General features: G+C 44.2%; 2 protein-coding genes across 2 annotated transcripts; one reads left to right on the top strand and one right to left on the bottom strand.

Annotated features, from left to right (window-relative positions):
* Nucleotides 1-2,323: 2,323 nt before the first annotated feature.
* On the bottom strand, nt 2,324-4,054 carry nicol1 (NELL2 interacting cell ontogeny regulator 1). Its single transcript, XM_084487136.1, has 3 exons — nt 3,920-4,054; nt 3,565-3,653; nt 2,324-3,320 (listed from the first exon to the last, which is right to left on the bottom strand). The coding sequence occupies exons 1-3, from the start codon at nt 4,029-4,031 to the stop codon at nt 3,249-3,251; spliced, it is 273 nt and encodes a 90-aa protein (XP_084343262.1). The 5' UTR covers nt 4,032-4,054; the 3' UTR covers nt 2,324-3,248.
* An 832-nt stretch (nt 4,055-4,886) lies between these two features.
* nelfa (negative elongation factor complex member A) lies at nt 4,887-13,377 on the top strand. Its single transcript, XM_084487135.1, has 11 exons — nt 4,887-5,118; nt 5,976-6,147; nt 6,935-7,096; nt 7,484-7,573; nt 8,136-8,263; nt 9,117-9,186; nt 9,399-9,487; nt 9,877-9,988; nt 10,280-10,650; nt 11,364-11,463; nt 12,327-13,377. The coding sequence occupies exons 1-11, from the start codon at nt 4,909-4,911 to the stop codon at nt 12,509-12,511; spliced, it is 1,689 nt and encodes a 562-aa protein (XP_084343261.1). The 5' UTR covers nt 4,887-4,908; the 3' UTR covers nt 12,512-13,377.
* The last annotated feature ends 491 nt before the right edge of the window (nt 13,378-13,868 follow it).

Below are 13,868 nucleotides of genomic sequence, written 5' to 3'. Positions count from 1 at the left end.
GTCACATATGGCGTGGTTCTTCAGGCTCTCAGTGCAGTGGACACACCTTTATCCCCCCCTCCCCTCCCCCCCCTCCTTTCCCCAAGGTGACATTAAAATAACCCGCACCTTGGTTATTTTCCCTCTCTTACCCACTCCCTCTTATTCTCTTATTTATCTCCCCTTCTCTCTCTTGTCTCCCTCCCTTTACCTCACTCTACCTCACTCTCTCACTCTCTCACTCTCATTCCCTCACTATTTCATGGTTCCCTTTCGGTCTGTGTACCTCTCTCTATTTTTTTTCTCACTGTCCTTTTCTCATTCTCTTCTCTTTCCTGTACTCTCCTCCTCGTCGTCTCTCTTTCCCTCCCACTGTGAGTGTGTGTGTGTGTGTGTGTTCGGTGTGTATAGACTGAAGTTGAGGGAAGGAATGTTCGGGAGGGGGATTGATGTTGTTGTTGTTGTGTGTGTGTGTGTGTGTGTGTGTGTGAGGGGGGGGGGGGGGATTATTATTATATATAAATATAATCTTGCCTGAGATAATGACGAGTTAGGGCACTGAAATTCTAGTTGAATTCACCCATCCCGATCAGTCACTCTCTCTGACTGCTTGTGGAAGGACTGGCTCTTGTTTTTGTATTGCAGTGTGGATTTCGGTGGGATGGGGGCAGATACTGCTATCTATAGCCTTTCGGTTTTCATTTTTGTTTTTGAGGCCACTGCAGGTAGATCAGTGGCCAGTAACTGTCTGAAGCAGCAAGAGACTTATCTTTAATGGCTGCGTCTATGTGTTTGATAATACCTGCTTGCTCTGCATTGAACCTACTTTTACAGCCCGTATGGGAATGGGATGGTGGAGGATGCTGCATTATTGCGACATGGCCAGTAGAAAGATTTTGGTCAGGGTCGCCACCTGTCGGTGAAGATGAGTACTACAGCGTAATATCTGCCATAACAGCCCAACCTTTGTCAAACTTATTTGTAACTTTTTCAGTGCTGCCATTTTGTATTCATCCATCCACTGCTCAGTTCACTCACATATTTATTTTCTATTTGGTCTTTGGAGAAAAGAAGAGGACTAGCCTTCTACGGAGTAAAATGTAACAATTGATCCATAAGCCTCTTGCAATGTACACATTCATTTGTTCAAGGTCTATTTTACCTGGAAATGTTAATGGCCCTTTATGCTGGCCATTGAATTGGATACGGGGAATGGTTGGGACACATTTGGTTGGATAACCTGATTTCCTTTGCAATCAGTGGTTGAAGAAGAAGGCTACTCCAAGTGTGTGTGTGTGTGTGTATGTGTGAATGTTCGTTATATGGCCTTACATTTGGTTACTTTAGTAAGTTATTGTATGTTAGTTTATTACTGATTATGTAATTTCCTGTAGCAGAGACAACCATTGAGGCTGAGGGATCAATATGGTTGATTAATTGTAGGCACTCCTCGCCTTTTATCCTCTGTTACCTTTATTCATTGATCGTCAACTTTCTCCCCCCTCTGATAGTTTCTATAGGGTTAGTTCCCTAACCCTAACCCTATATAAAGACCGAGGGACTTCCAATAGTCGATATATTGTTATTTTTCTGTAAGAAAACACAACACGGTCTTTTTTAGAGGTTAGCAGCGCCCCCTGTTGGCCCAAACAAGGCTACTGAACCGCCTTCAAATTGTTTGAGGGCAATCCAGGAGAAATCAGAAAACCTATTGATAAATATGTTTAATAGACTAGTAGCCTAACTAGTGTGTGAACATGATGTATACATAAATACATATGAACAATTCACCATAGTGCACAGATACACAGTTCAATGTATATTACTTTATCAAAAAACACATAGGCCTACAACACCGAAATTTGTCTATTACGTCAAACAATAAACCTGACATTGGCCAACAATGTTCAGCAATGTTTGCTTATAGGCCCACAGGATTGTTATTTGTTTAGATAAATGTACATAAATGTATAAAGTATATACTGATATAAAAAAAATGAGTTAGTAGTGTGTGTTATGTTCTATACATTATATAGATTCTATAGAATATAAGCCTACAACACGACCTGTTAAGGACAGTTGACGTGGAATGATTTATGTACCGAGCATAACTAATCCCATAATACTCAACCAATATTCTGTAGTAGTTTGTCTCTATTTTAACTGTATGAGTTCCCTGTAAGTCACTTTAGGTAAAACCGCCAGCTTAATGATTAAAATAGTGATAGTAACTCCTGAAGACATAAAATGACAAGACATAAAACATTTTATTTAAGTTCATTTTCCAAATAGTAACAACGTTTATATGCATAAAGTCTATATTTACATTCAGTAGATGAGGAAGATAAGTGCTCTAAAATACATGCTACAGTTTCATGCTGAACAGAGATCAACAGGTTTCTTTCTTTGTAAATAAATAACACTTGTGAATAAAGCCCATACTTGGGGATGTTTTTTCTTAATGCAAAGATCTACATTCTTTGCAAAGTGAACACATTCATTGAGTATTGTGTTGAAAGTCTATCCTGGGGGGGGGACTCGTGGGGTCAGCACAGCAGCCTTCATAAAGAAATACTTTGTCTCCAAGTGAAGGCTGACAAAGCTAGACATTTCTATTCAAAGGTCACCTAAACAACAACATTGTCATCAAGAAGATCTTGACCGACTTAAGAATAAGTTGGTGAGTATTGAAAAAAATGCCACTGTTCTTCATGGAGGCCATGACATGTTGACCGATGGATTTTTCTGATGCTGTGCATCTACGTAACACACACCTTTTATTTACGAGTATAGTCAATCTAACTATTAACTTATTCAATAATAATATATCCATAATTCATAATTTAATTAACAAAGCTCGAGTGGGTTAAGAAATGACACAGACTTTTGACAGTTGGTGCTACTTTTTTTTTAGTGTACAAATGTCATAAACCTTTATCGACAAACTATGCACAACAAAAAGTCCAGAATGGATTCTCAAAGCAAGATTTCTGGTAGGACAACAGATAAACGAGTGAAGGGTGATACAGACATCAAAAGCTCCTATCAAATCAAGGCTTGCAACGGTGGAATAAAAAAATAAGGTTAGCCTCAATCATCAGAAGTCGGTTAACTTGACATAAATGTAAATGTACAGTCAAAAAAATGGGTGGTGGGGTACAGTAGCAGCTGTGGAATGTAATGCTTGCACACACACATACACACACAAAGAATAAGGCCAAACCAATAAATTCATGAATACACAAATAAAAATAGGTGAATAATCAGGTTCAGCGGAGAGAGTTGGTGGGCATGCAGTCACACAGTGCCCTCCTCTCTGCCCTCAGAACCAACGTCTCCGTCTGGGAAGGAAGAGAAAATATGAATAATACATTTAAAATCAATCAAATGACAACAGGGTCATCTCCCAGTGTTTGAAAGAACAATTCAGAGAGAAAAATGGAACCTTCACCTTCATATCACTTCATGTCCATATCACATTGCCTGGCTTTTTAGATAAATATTCACAATAGAATGAACAAATGAGAAAACCGCTTTACACATACTGAGTGGAATAGGATTATACTGTTGATGTGTAATTCTTACCCTTGCATCGAGGTTGAAAGCAGTCTTTTTTAGGTCTTGCAGTGCTCGCTGCATAAACTCAAATGCATGGCAATCCACGCATGGGCGACCTGAAAAAAAGAGTTCAAAAACAGACGCACTGAACGAAGAACATAGTGGGCCTGCTACACTTGCTTATTAGTGAGCCTAGTGAGCACCCCCTTAGTACACCTGACAAATAGGGATAGGCATTGCACAATATCATCTTATGAGCAACCTAGCCATGTTCCATATCACAATTTTATTTTGACAATATAACGAAAGGAATAGCATGACTATTTCTAAAAATGTAAAACAGACGTAATGTGTATACGTTGCAAGCTATACATCCACGTACTTTCGGCAGGGATGACGGTCCCCGTCTCCTGGTCAGCATCAGTTGCCCCATAACAGAGAAGCTGGGCCGCCAGTAGAATCACCACCGTCTGATAATACCCGGTAGATGCCATAGCGAGAATCACCTAAAATATGCAGACTCGAGATGATTAGTATGGCCCATATATGTAGCATATAATAAAAAAGCAGAATGAACGGCAATGGAAATAATGCGCTCGTATCTCAATAGCGGGCAGGCCATAATGCTTTCTTTGTACATAATAACATGGTTATACTGTTAAACGTGTGACACGTATAAAGGATGCAATATATTGAGAAATATGTTTTAGAAATTCTACTCACGATTGGTATTTTATGAAAAACGGGGCCTGTACTAAATGGCAACCACTGTCGAATTGTATTGTACTGGTCGAAAAGCGCGCATGCGTATACGAAAAATAACATTCGTCGCACCTTATTTTATTGAAAGCATCGGAGTCATATCTTATGGCAATAAAGGAAATAACTATTAAACTTTCATATATTTTCATCAGCAAGCATCAACAATATGTTTTACTGCTTAAATTCCCCTTCACACAATGACATTTCATTAGGTTTTTATTTTTGGTCATGGTACGTAAACACGTCCATCCCAATTAGATGGAGATGAGACCCGCATCACCCGCCCATAGAATCTGCTGACGTTTGTTACCTTAGTTTAATGATACGTGTGGTGCACTGATACTTGTTTGCAGGTGGTGTTAAAAAAATCCAAAATATTTATATATTTTATTATTGTATCGAATACAGTCAAATCGATAATCCTCTCAAAAGCTTATTCTGAAAAGTCCTGGCTATTTAAATTAAATATCCTATTTACTCTGATTTTTCATTGTGGGAGCAGACAGAGCGTGGTGGTTGTAGCCTACGCTGGTGTGGGTGGGGTCCTAACTAATGTTTTCTTAGGTGGCCTGTTAAAATGCCCGACCTCAAAGCGCTTCTTTTTCCAAGATGGCGTCGATGAAGGATAGCGACACTGGCCTGTGGCTTCATAATAAATTAGGCTCAACAGACGAACTTTGGGCACCTTCTAGCATTGCTTCTCTCCTAACCGTTTCAGTTATCGACAACATAAGGCTGTGTTTTTCCAGTTTGTCGCCTCCGGTGAAGCTGAAACTCCTGCTTGGTATGCTGCATCTTCCCAGGAGGACAGTTGATGAGGTGGGTTGCTATGACTGGCGGTGCAGGGCGAGCGCTTTGCTAACCCGGTGTTGCTATGACTATGGCTGTACAAAGCGAGCGCGAGCTTAGGTAATGCTGCTCCGACCGGCGGTGCAGCGCGAGCGCTAGCTGGGGTCGTGTTGCTATGGCTGGCGGTGGAGGGCGAGCGCTAGCTAAGGTAATGGTGCTATGCTGCTCGCTCACACACACACTGGCAGGAAGCTGCCCGCTAACGTATCGTCACACAGTGCTGCGTTGCGCCACTGTGAAGCAGAACATGAAAATAACGCAACCCCTTCCAAGTTGCACCACTGCTGGTGAATTAATTACGCCGTTATTTTCTTGCATATCCCAATTATTAGCCGGTTATAATACACAAGCAAGTTAAAAGGGCTACATTAGCTGTGATGTTTTGCGTTGTGTAGTCGCTGTAGTTAACGTCTTTGGACAACTTATCTGAGCAACAGGCGATTCGGGAGGAAAAGCACATTCGTGTTCGTGTTACGATCCACACACGTTGTCGTTTCCGAGATGTTTCGTTTCAAAACGTTTCATGTTTTGGTTTCGCTTGGCGCGGACAGCATGTACGGACCAACAGCCGCCGTAACGTAGCAACTCGACCGCCAGGATAACGCGCGATGACTGAACTCTGTGAACTTTTATTGAGTTATCTTCTCACAATCACAAATGCACGTAAAAACAAATGCATGATTTTTCTCCCATGCACAAAGTTGTCAGCAAGTTGGAAACTTGTTGATCATTTTCCAGAAATATTTATTTTGCAGAGATGTTATAATCAAAAGAGCCCTTAATCAAAACACTGCATCAGCCCCTTAATGTGTTCCCCGTGCTGACAGATGAAAGAAGCCCTCTCGGAGATCATCCAGCTGGCCACGGTGGATTCGGAGCCCTGGGTGTTGATGGTGGCTGATATTCTCAAGTCATTCCCAGAGACGGGCTCTCTCAATCTGGACCTGGAAGAGCAGAACCCCAATGTACAGGATATCTTGGGGGAGCTTCGTGAGAAAGGTATGCTTCTTTATATTTCACACTAACAAAACACAACAGTGGTTTATTTTAATAAGAGTTGCACTGAACATAAGTGTTTTCAAAGAACTCTCTTCCCGGTGTTTTCAAAGAACTCTGTTCCCTGTTCAAGATGTTATCATTAATATTGACTTTAGGTAAACAAAAATACAACAAACAAAAGCTGACAAAGCATGATTATTCAGCGGTGATGCTCCCACCTAAAAAACGTGGCAAGTGACTATAAACCTAACCCTAACCCTATAAACCGGAAACAAAGTGCTGTGGTGCTTGTCTGTGTTATCGCTACAATAAACACGAACACCTGTTATTTTGCAAAGTTTCAATATCTACTCCCTGGAGAAAAAAAAACAAAAAAATGCAGTTGATTGGTTGGCTAACTGACTTTTATATGTTTATAGTCACATGGTTGGCAAGGTTGAATGATGCAGTGGAAGATGGGTCACGTATATAGTTGTTAACAGACAAGATAATAGGCATTACAATTCAATATGCATAATATTCAATACAAGTAAATACTACCGAAAAAAAGACTTATACAATTTATATTTTTTGACTTAAAATGTTATTGTTTTACGGAAGATTGTACTGTAGTTAAATGATATAGTACATCCTGCCTTCCCACATCCGCTTCCTATGTCCGCTTCCTATGTCCCCCATGTCCACTTCCTCCATCCCCCCTGCTTCCACTTCCTCTGTCCCCCGCTTCCACTTCCTCTGTTCCCCACCTCCACTTCCGGTGTCTCACGTTGACTTCCTGTTCTACCAGTGGGCGAGTGCGAAGCGTCGGCCATGCTGCCCCTGGAGTGCCAGTACCTGAACAAGAGTGCGCTGACCACCCTGGTGGGGCCGCTCACGCCGCCCGTCAAACACTTCCAGCTCAAACGCAAGCCCAAGAGCGCCACCCTCAGGGCCGAGCTGCTACAGAAATGTACGGTCCTCCCTTCTCGATGAACACACGCTCACGCTCGCTCACCCTCGCGGCTTCTCTCACACACATCTTTGTCAGGAGCTCAACACAAATGTGTGTTATAAGGTTGTAATGAGTGCCGATGCACAGCCATAGGTTTAAAGCTTGATCCCAGACTGGCTTCTTTGGACATTCTTTCCTGATAGCTCAGATCTGCATCTTTGTTTCCCTATTGTTTTGCTAAGATAGACTTTAGACTTAGACTTGTCTTTATTGTCATTCAATAAACACACCATCAGTGCACGCGTTAAATGAAAGATGGTCAAAAGATGGTCCATTGTGATCGCTAGTGATGTATGTAAAGGGGCTGCTAACATACCGCTGTCCCCCTCCCCTGTTGGATTCCAGCCACAGAGACGGCACAGCAGCTGAAGAAGACAGCCGGAGTGCCCTTCCACGCCAAAGGCAGAGGGCTGGTCAAGAAGATCGACACCACAAGTAAGATCCACTGTCCTCAATGCGAGTGTACTGAACGATTTTCCCTCATACTGTGATGTTAAGGTTCCCTCCTGAATTGCAGAGCAGTAAAGACAACCGAAATCCTACCATCTGTCGAGAGATGAACAGTGGTCGACTTTTGTTGGTTGTTGTTGCTTCTTTTTGATTGAAGTTTTCCCCCTTTTAAACAATTTTAACACAGTCAAACCTCCTCTGTCTGAAACCGGAATTGTTTGGTTGCCAAACATAAATGAGATTTATTCCAAAACCTACTCCCAAGTTTTTAGTATTAAGTCTGCCGGAAATAATTAAATAATAAATGTAATATATCCTAAATGGAATGGATTATATTGAAACGCCATAAAATGTCACTCCAGTAGCCTGGGAGTGAGAAACTGTCATATCGGCTTAATTTACCGGTCTCTCCTTTAATCATTTGGGAGCAAATCCCATTGAGGCCGTTTTGGAGGAAAGACGTTGTACTGCGTTGGTTCATGAAACGTGACGCACATCAACAGTGGGTTGTAACCCTCATGTTTTGTTTTTTTTCTCCCCCCCCCAGCTCCTCTCAAGGGGATCCCCAAGGCCCCGTTCCGCAGCCCCACCACCCCCAGTATGTTCAGCCCGCCCAGTAACCGCACCCCCATCGCCCCTCCACGCACGCCGCTGCGCAAGGAGAGAGGAGTCAAGGTCAGCATGCACATCACGCGCGACACAACACCACTGTGTGAATGAACAGTGAAGGGGCTCTTCATATGATGGATGCTGCAGCATGTATCTCTGTCCCTTGTTTTTGTGGTGCTCTTTTTTCCTTAATTGCTCCTTGTCTGTTTTTGTTGTGCTGTTTTCCTTTGTGGTTCCTTGTCTGTTCTCCATTTTCATTAATTGTTCCTTGTTGGTTTCGACATGCTCGGTTCTATAATTGTGTAGTCGTGTTCTTGTACTGGTGTGTTATCTTGGCCAGGTCGGCCTTGGAAAAGAGATTGTAATCTCAAGGGACTTCCTGTTAAAATAACAAGCATAACACATTGAATTACACATTACGATGCAAAAATTACATTACAAATGAGGGTACATTATTACCTAAAAATCCAAATAATACACATTATAATACCCACACTATATTACAAATATTGCATTAGAAATTGTGCATTGCATTAGAAATTGGACTCTGCATTACATATCATAATACATGCATAACATATTTTATATATATTCTATCTAATATTTACAAACTCATATTTTACCATGTTCATTCATACAGTTTGTATTCTTTCATCACACTACTGAGCTTATTGTTACATGTTATAACAAGTTATTTTGTGTTTGTTTCAAAGAGTCTGATGCACAAGGGCCAATGCACAATGTTTTTCACGCTCGCTCCACTGAATGTATAACTAAGGCTTGCAGCCTGCACCTGTGTATACCTGTGCTATGAACGCAGTGTAGTGCAGAAAGATGGAGAGAGTATTTGGAGTGTACGAGATTGTCCTGAATCTCATCCGATCTCATCTTTAAATAATGACGTTGTTTTGTTGCTCAGTTGCTGGACATTTCAGAGCTGGACATGGTGGGCGCCGGCAGGGAGGCCAAGAGAAGAAGGAAGACACTGGGTAAGTTGTCCACCAAATATCTCCCTAGTGTTCTTAATAATACATTTGATTTTGTATAAATCTTTCATTTATAGCCCCTTTATTATTAAGTGTTTAAATGTGAATCTGCAGGCATTGTCTTCCAGGGGAACAAAACGTGTGTGTTGCGGTCAGTACCTGGCCCATGAGTTCCTGGTTTATGTATTGAGCATCTCTTGTGTATTTTGTGTCAGAACTGGAGGCGGGCGAGAAGGCGGCCAAGGAAGACGCGGTGGTGGAGAACGCCACCCCAGACTACGCAGCCGGTCTGGTCTCCGCCCAGGTGAGCCTCCTCCTTTCCGTCTTCCCATTGCGTGATATTGATTACTTTACTGATGCTCTGGTTGAGTGTTTTGGCCTGAACTGTACTTTACTTTTCTTTTCTTGTCTGTTCCTTTTCATCTCTTTAATCTCTCTCAAGTGGATTTTATTTTTATAGCCCTAAGTCACAATTACTCTCTCTACTAGTCCTGAAATTTTCTTTTGTCTTTATTTCCTGGTTTCTCTTTGTCCTTTTTGTCACTTCTGTGGTTCCTCAAGTTTTCTCTCCTGCAAGGCCCTCTTCAGAATTAACTTCCCATTCCCCTTTATCTGGTTCTAAATCCTCTTTCTCCACAATCGAAACCCACTCTGTGACAGACTGCCTCCCTGACCCTGTGTGTATTGTTTCAGAAACTGGGGGCGCTGAACAGCGAGAGCGCCCTGCCCTCCACCAGCTACCTGCCCGCCACACCCAGCATGGTGCCTTCCTCCTCCTACATTCCCAGCTCAGAGGCCCAGCCAGGTCAGCCTCATGCACACATGCATACACACATGTTACACACACACGCACAATACACATGCACACCACCTCTGTCATAGCTGGAACGTATGTTCTAGATCAGTGTAGCTTTTACTATTTAATATCTATTTTACGATAAACGTGTCTATTATTATACCCAGCAGCCAATTATATTATAATCGTGGCAATTCGCAGTGGTATAACTTTATCCTATAAAGATTCTTTATTGGAACACTTGAGAATCTCCGCAGCGACCCGGCTGAACCAAAACATGGTTTGTTTTATTTCTGTTAGCCAACGCCGGCGGCTCAGGCCGGGACGCCCTGCAGTCGTCGCGGCAACCGGCGGAGGAGCCGGGCACCCCCGGTGGTGTGGGCGGGGCCAGCCTGCCGGGCCAGTACAAGCAGCGCACGGCCATGTACAACGCGGCCACCACGGCCGCCGCCACGGCCACGGCCAGCCCCGCCACCCCAGCCTCCCCCAGCACGCCCGCCTCCACGCCGGCCAGCAACGGACCCCCCGCCGCCGCCACGGCAACGACCACCGCCGCCGCAGGCAACGGCCAGCCAGAGGCCCCGAGCCAGCCGCCCAGCACACCGCAACAGACCCCCACGCCCGCCCCCACGCCGGCGCCGCCCCCGCCCAAGAAGAACCTCTCGCTCACGGTGAGACACCCCCCCTCCCCTCCCCCCCCCGCCTGACAGTCTGCCTCGTTTCTTTGTACTTGGGGAGAAATTAGTACTTCTACTATAACCGTAACATAATTAAGTTGATTAAGGTTGAGCGTGGTTTAGGGCTGAACGATTTGGGGAAATAATCTAATTGCGATTATTTTGACCAATATTGCAATTGCAATTTTCCTCTTTAAAGTTCCTTATGTTCTGTAATATTCACTAAATAAGAAATAAATCATTCTGTAGTCTGACCAGCACAATATTGGATGCATATAAACTGCTCTTTCCTTTAGGCCAGGCCTATGTGTTTAGATGAATTTATGCATGAATTGATATCATAACATCTTTATTTAACTATTGAATTGTAAAAGAAAGATAAACACTAATCTTCGTAATATCCAGTCAGTAACAGTAACAAATCGATTTTTTTATCGCAGCCGTTGCGATTTGCAAATCGGATTCTACTACATTGCGATGTCGGTTTGAATTTGATTAATCGCTCAGCCCTAGTGCTGTTCCATACATAACATTTCTGCGTTAGATAATGAAACGCCACAGCTGCATCCGTGCTCGTAGGGATAATCCCAACCAAGGAACATTAAAGGTTAAAACGATAATGAGTTGAACACATCCACATGCATAGGGATGCTCCCCCTGCAGCGGGCTGACCTCTGTGCCGTTGTGTTTCCTCCTCCCCCCCTCAGAGAGACCAGATGTACGCCGCCCAGGAGATGTTCAAGACGGCCAACAAGGTCACCAGGCCGGAGAAGGCCCTCATCCTGGGCTTCATGGCCGGCTCCAGAGGTAGGGCCCTGCACGGCCGTCCAACAAGCTGCGCGTGTGAAAGCACAAATGATGGTTGCATTTATAAATGTTGTTTATTTTAATGAGCAGTTAGGGGTGAGGGTAACTTGGGCATCTACAGCTCAAGGATGTCTACAGGCTAGACTGCAGACAATCCCTTTAGGCTGTAGTCAAACTGTACTGTATGTACTAGTCAAACTAATTGAATCCATCCAACATGAATTGGATATTCATCACATTTATGAGTTGAGTTGTGGAGAACGATGGAGCCGTGAGTGATCGCTGGAGAGAGGAGTGTTTGTTATGTTGGACTGCAGAAAGCATAACTCAGGGTTATCTCAAATATTTGGGTGATGGAGTTTGGAATGACAATAGGAAGATTTCCTGCAACAACCAGACCTCAGAGCAAGGCTTCTCTTTCAGTGAGACTTGGTGGGACACAATAACAAACAGTACTGGATCAAGCCAAAGTTTCTTTCTCTCTGTAGGGATCCTCTACAGAATGTTAGAATATATTCTGAGCCTGTCGAAGGCAGAAACCAGCACATTTAGAGGACACAAATTGACGTGCTGCAATTGCCCCCAAAGGATTATTGTACAGCCCGTCTTTGCAGATTACGGCTGAAGCATGCTCGCTCAATACGGAACCAATTTCACAACCGCTTGTCCCTTTCACGCACAAAGAATCCAAAAGATTGACTCAGAGTTGAAAATCCCAAAGTTCTCCATTTACGTTGCATGCACCATGAAACTAGCTCCTCACACAAAGTGCTTGGGAGGGGGGGGGGGGATAAGGCACCACCATCACCAGTTCTGTACTGACCCCTCTAACCCTCTCCCCCCGCCCCTCCCGCCCACCCCAGAGAACCCGTGCCCGGAGCAGGGCGACATCATCCAGATCAAGCTGAGCGAGCACACGGAGGTGCTGCCCAAGGCGGACGGGACAGGCAGCACCACCATGCTGGTGGACACCGTCTTCGAAATGAACTATTCCACCGGCCAGTGGACGCGCCTCAAGAAGTACAAGCCCATCGCCACCACCTCCTGAGGTGTGGCCGGCCTCCCCACCGCCCCGAGGACCTTTTCACACACACACACACACACACACACACACACACACACACACACACACACACACACACACACACACACACACACACACACACACACACACACACACACACACACACACACACACACACACACACACACACACACGTGTCTGTATGAATACACACAAACTGTAAAGGAAACGCAGCGGGGTGACATGTCGACGGTGCACACTTTTCTTTGGGCCAAAAATCCAAGTTCCCAGAAGTCCCTGCAGAGCTGAAATGCAGACGGCTTTAGGACTCCCCTTCTGTTTGTTGGTGTTGTTCTGTCCGTGGGGGAGTTTATGTTTCGATTTCTTCCCCCCCCCCTCCCTCCCTCCCTGTTTTTATTGTTGGGTTTTTATGTTTAAAGTCTCTGCAGATTTCTGAATGTTCTCAAGGGAGAGAATGAATGCAGCGGGTGGACTGGGTGGGGGGGGAGGAGAGACGGAGAGTGAGAGGGAGAGAGTGTTTGGAGGGTAATTTGTGGGGGGGGGGATGGGTGAGAGCAAGTAGAAGGTGGGTGTTCTCCTCTAAAGCAAGTTACTCTTTAATATCTGCTTGTGTCCCTTCCCCATGACTGTATGACACACGCTGCATCTGTATCAACCGGAGACCTTTGTTCTCTTCCTGTTCACACAAACGACGAATCAGATTAAAAAAAATATATATACAAAGATGGCCGAAGCAAGCAATGACGGCCCCAGAAGAGACTGATGAGAACTGATGCCGTTGAGATCCGTTTGGGAACTTTCTCACCCAAAGTCGATTGGGTTTCATCCTTTATTTTCTCAAAGAAAGGATGGAAATAAAACAAAACCGACTCCAGGGGGTGCTGTTCTATGTCTTTATTTGTGGGTAATGAAGGTTATGATTCACGCTGTCAATTGCCGACGTCTACCTTACCTTGTGTTTTTGTAGGGGTCGGTGGGGGATTATACAAACGTGGTTGATTTGGGGGGAGGCGGGTGTAGGTTTAATGCTTTGTAATTATATCTGTGTTAATCCTGCAGAGGCTTAAACTGGTTTCAGTTCTCCCAAGTTAAAAATGTCTTCTATTTAGGCAGATCAGTGCCCTGTACTACGAACCTCGATTAGTGGGTTAGCGAGGTATGTTGCGCTCAAAGCCTGGGTTAGCTCGGACACGAATGTCGCTCTCTTTTAGCGTCGCTGTATCACCATGGTGACTTATGCTGTCAACCAAACCTGGTCGGCAGCAGGTTTTCAGCTTAGTCTATCAGGTTAGATCGGCGTGTGCAGCTTCCTAGCCCCTCTTCTTACAATGTCGTCACCATTTGTGGGTGTTCCCGTGGA

This window comes from Micromesistius poutassou, assembly GCF_964030765.1.
Source record: "Micromesistius poutassou genome assembly, chromosome: 23".
In the NCBI taxonomy this organism is placed as follows: domain Eukaryota; kingdom Metazoa; phylum Chordata; class Actinopteri; order Gadiformes; family Gadidae; genus Micromesistius; species Micromesistius poutassou.
Note: the sequence above shows the minus strand (reverse complement) of the source record. Positions and strands in the feature narration are given on the sequence as shown.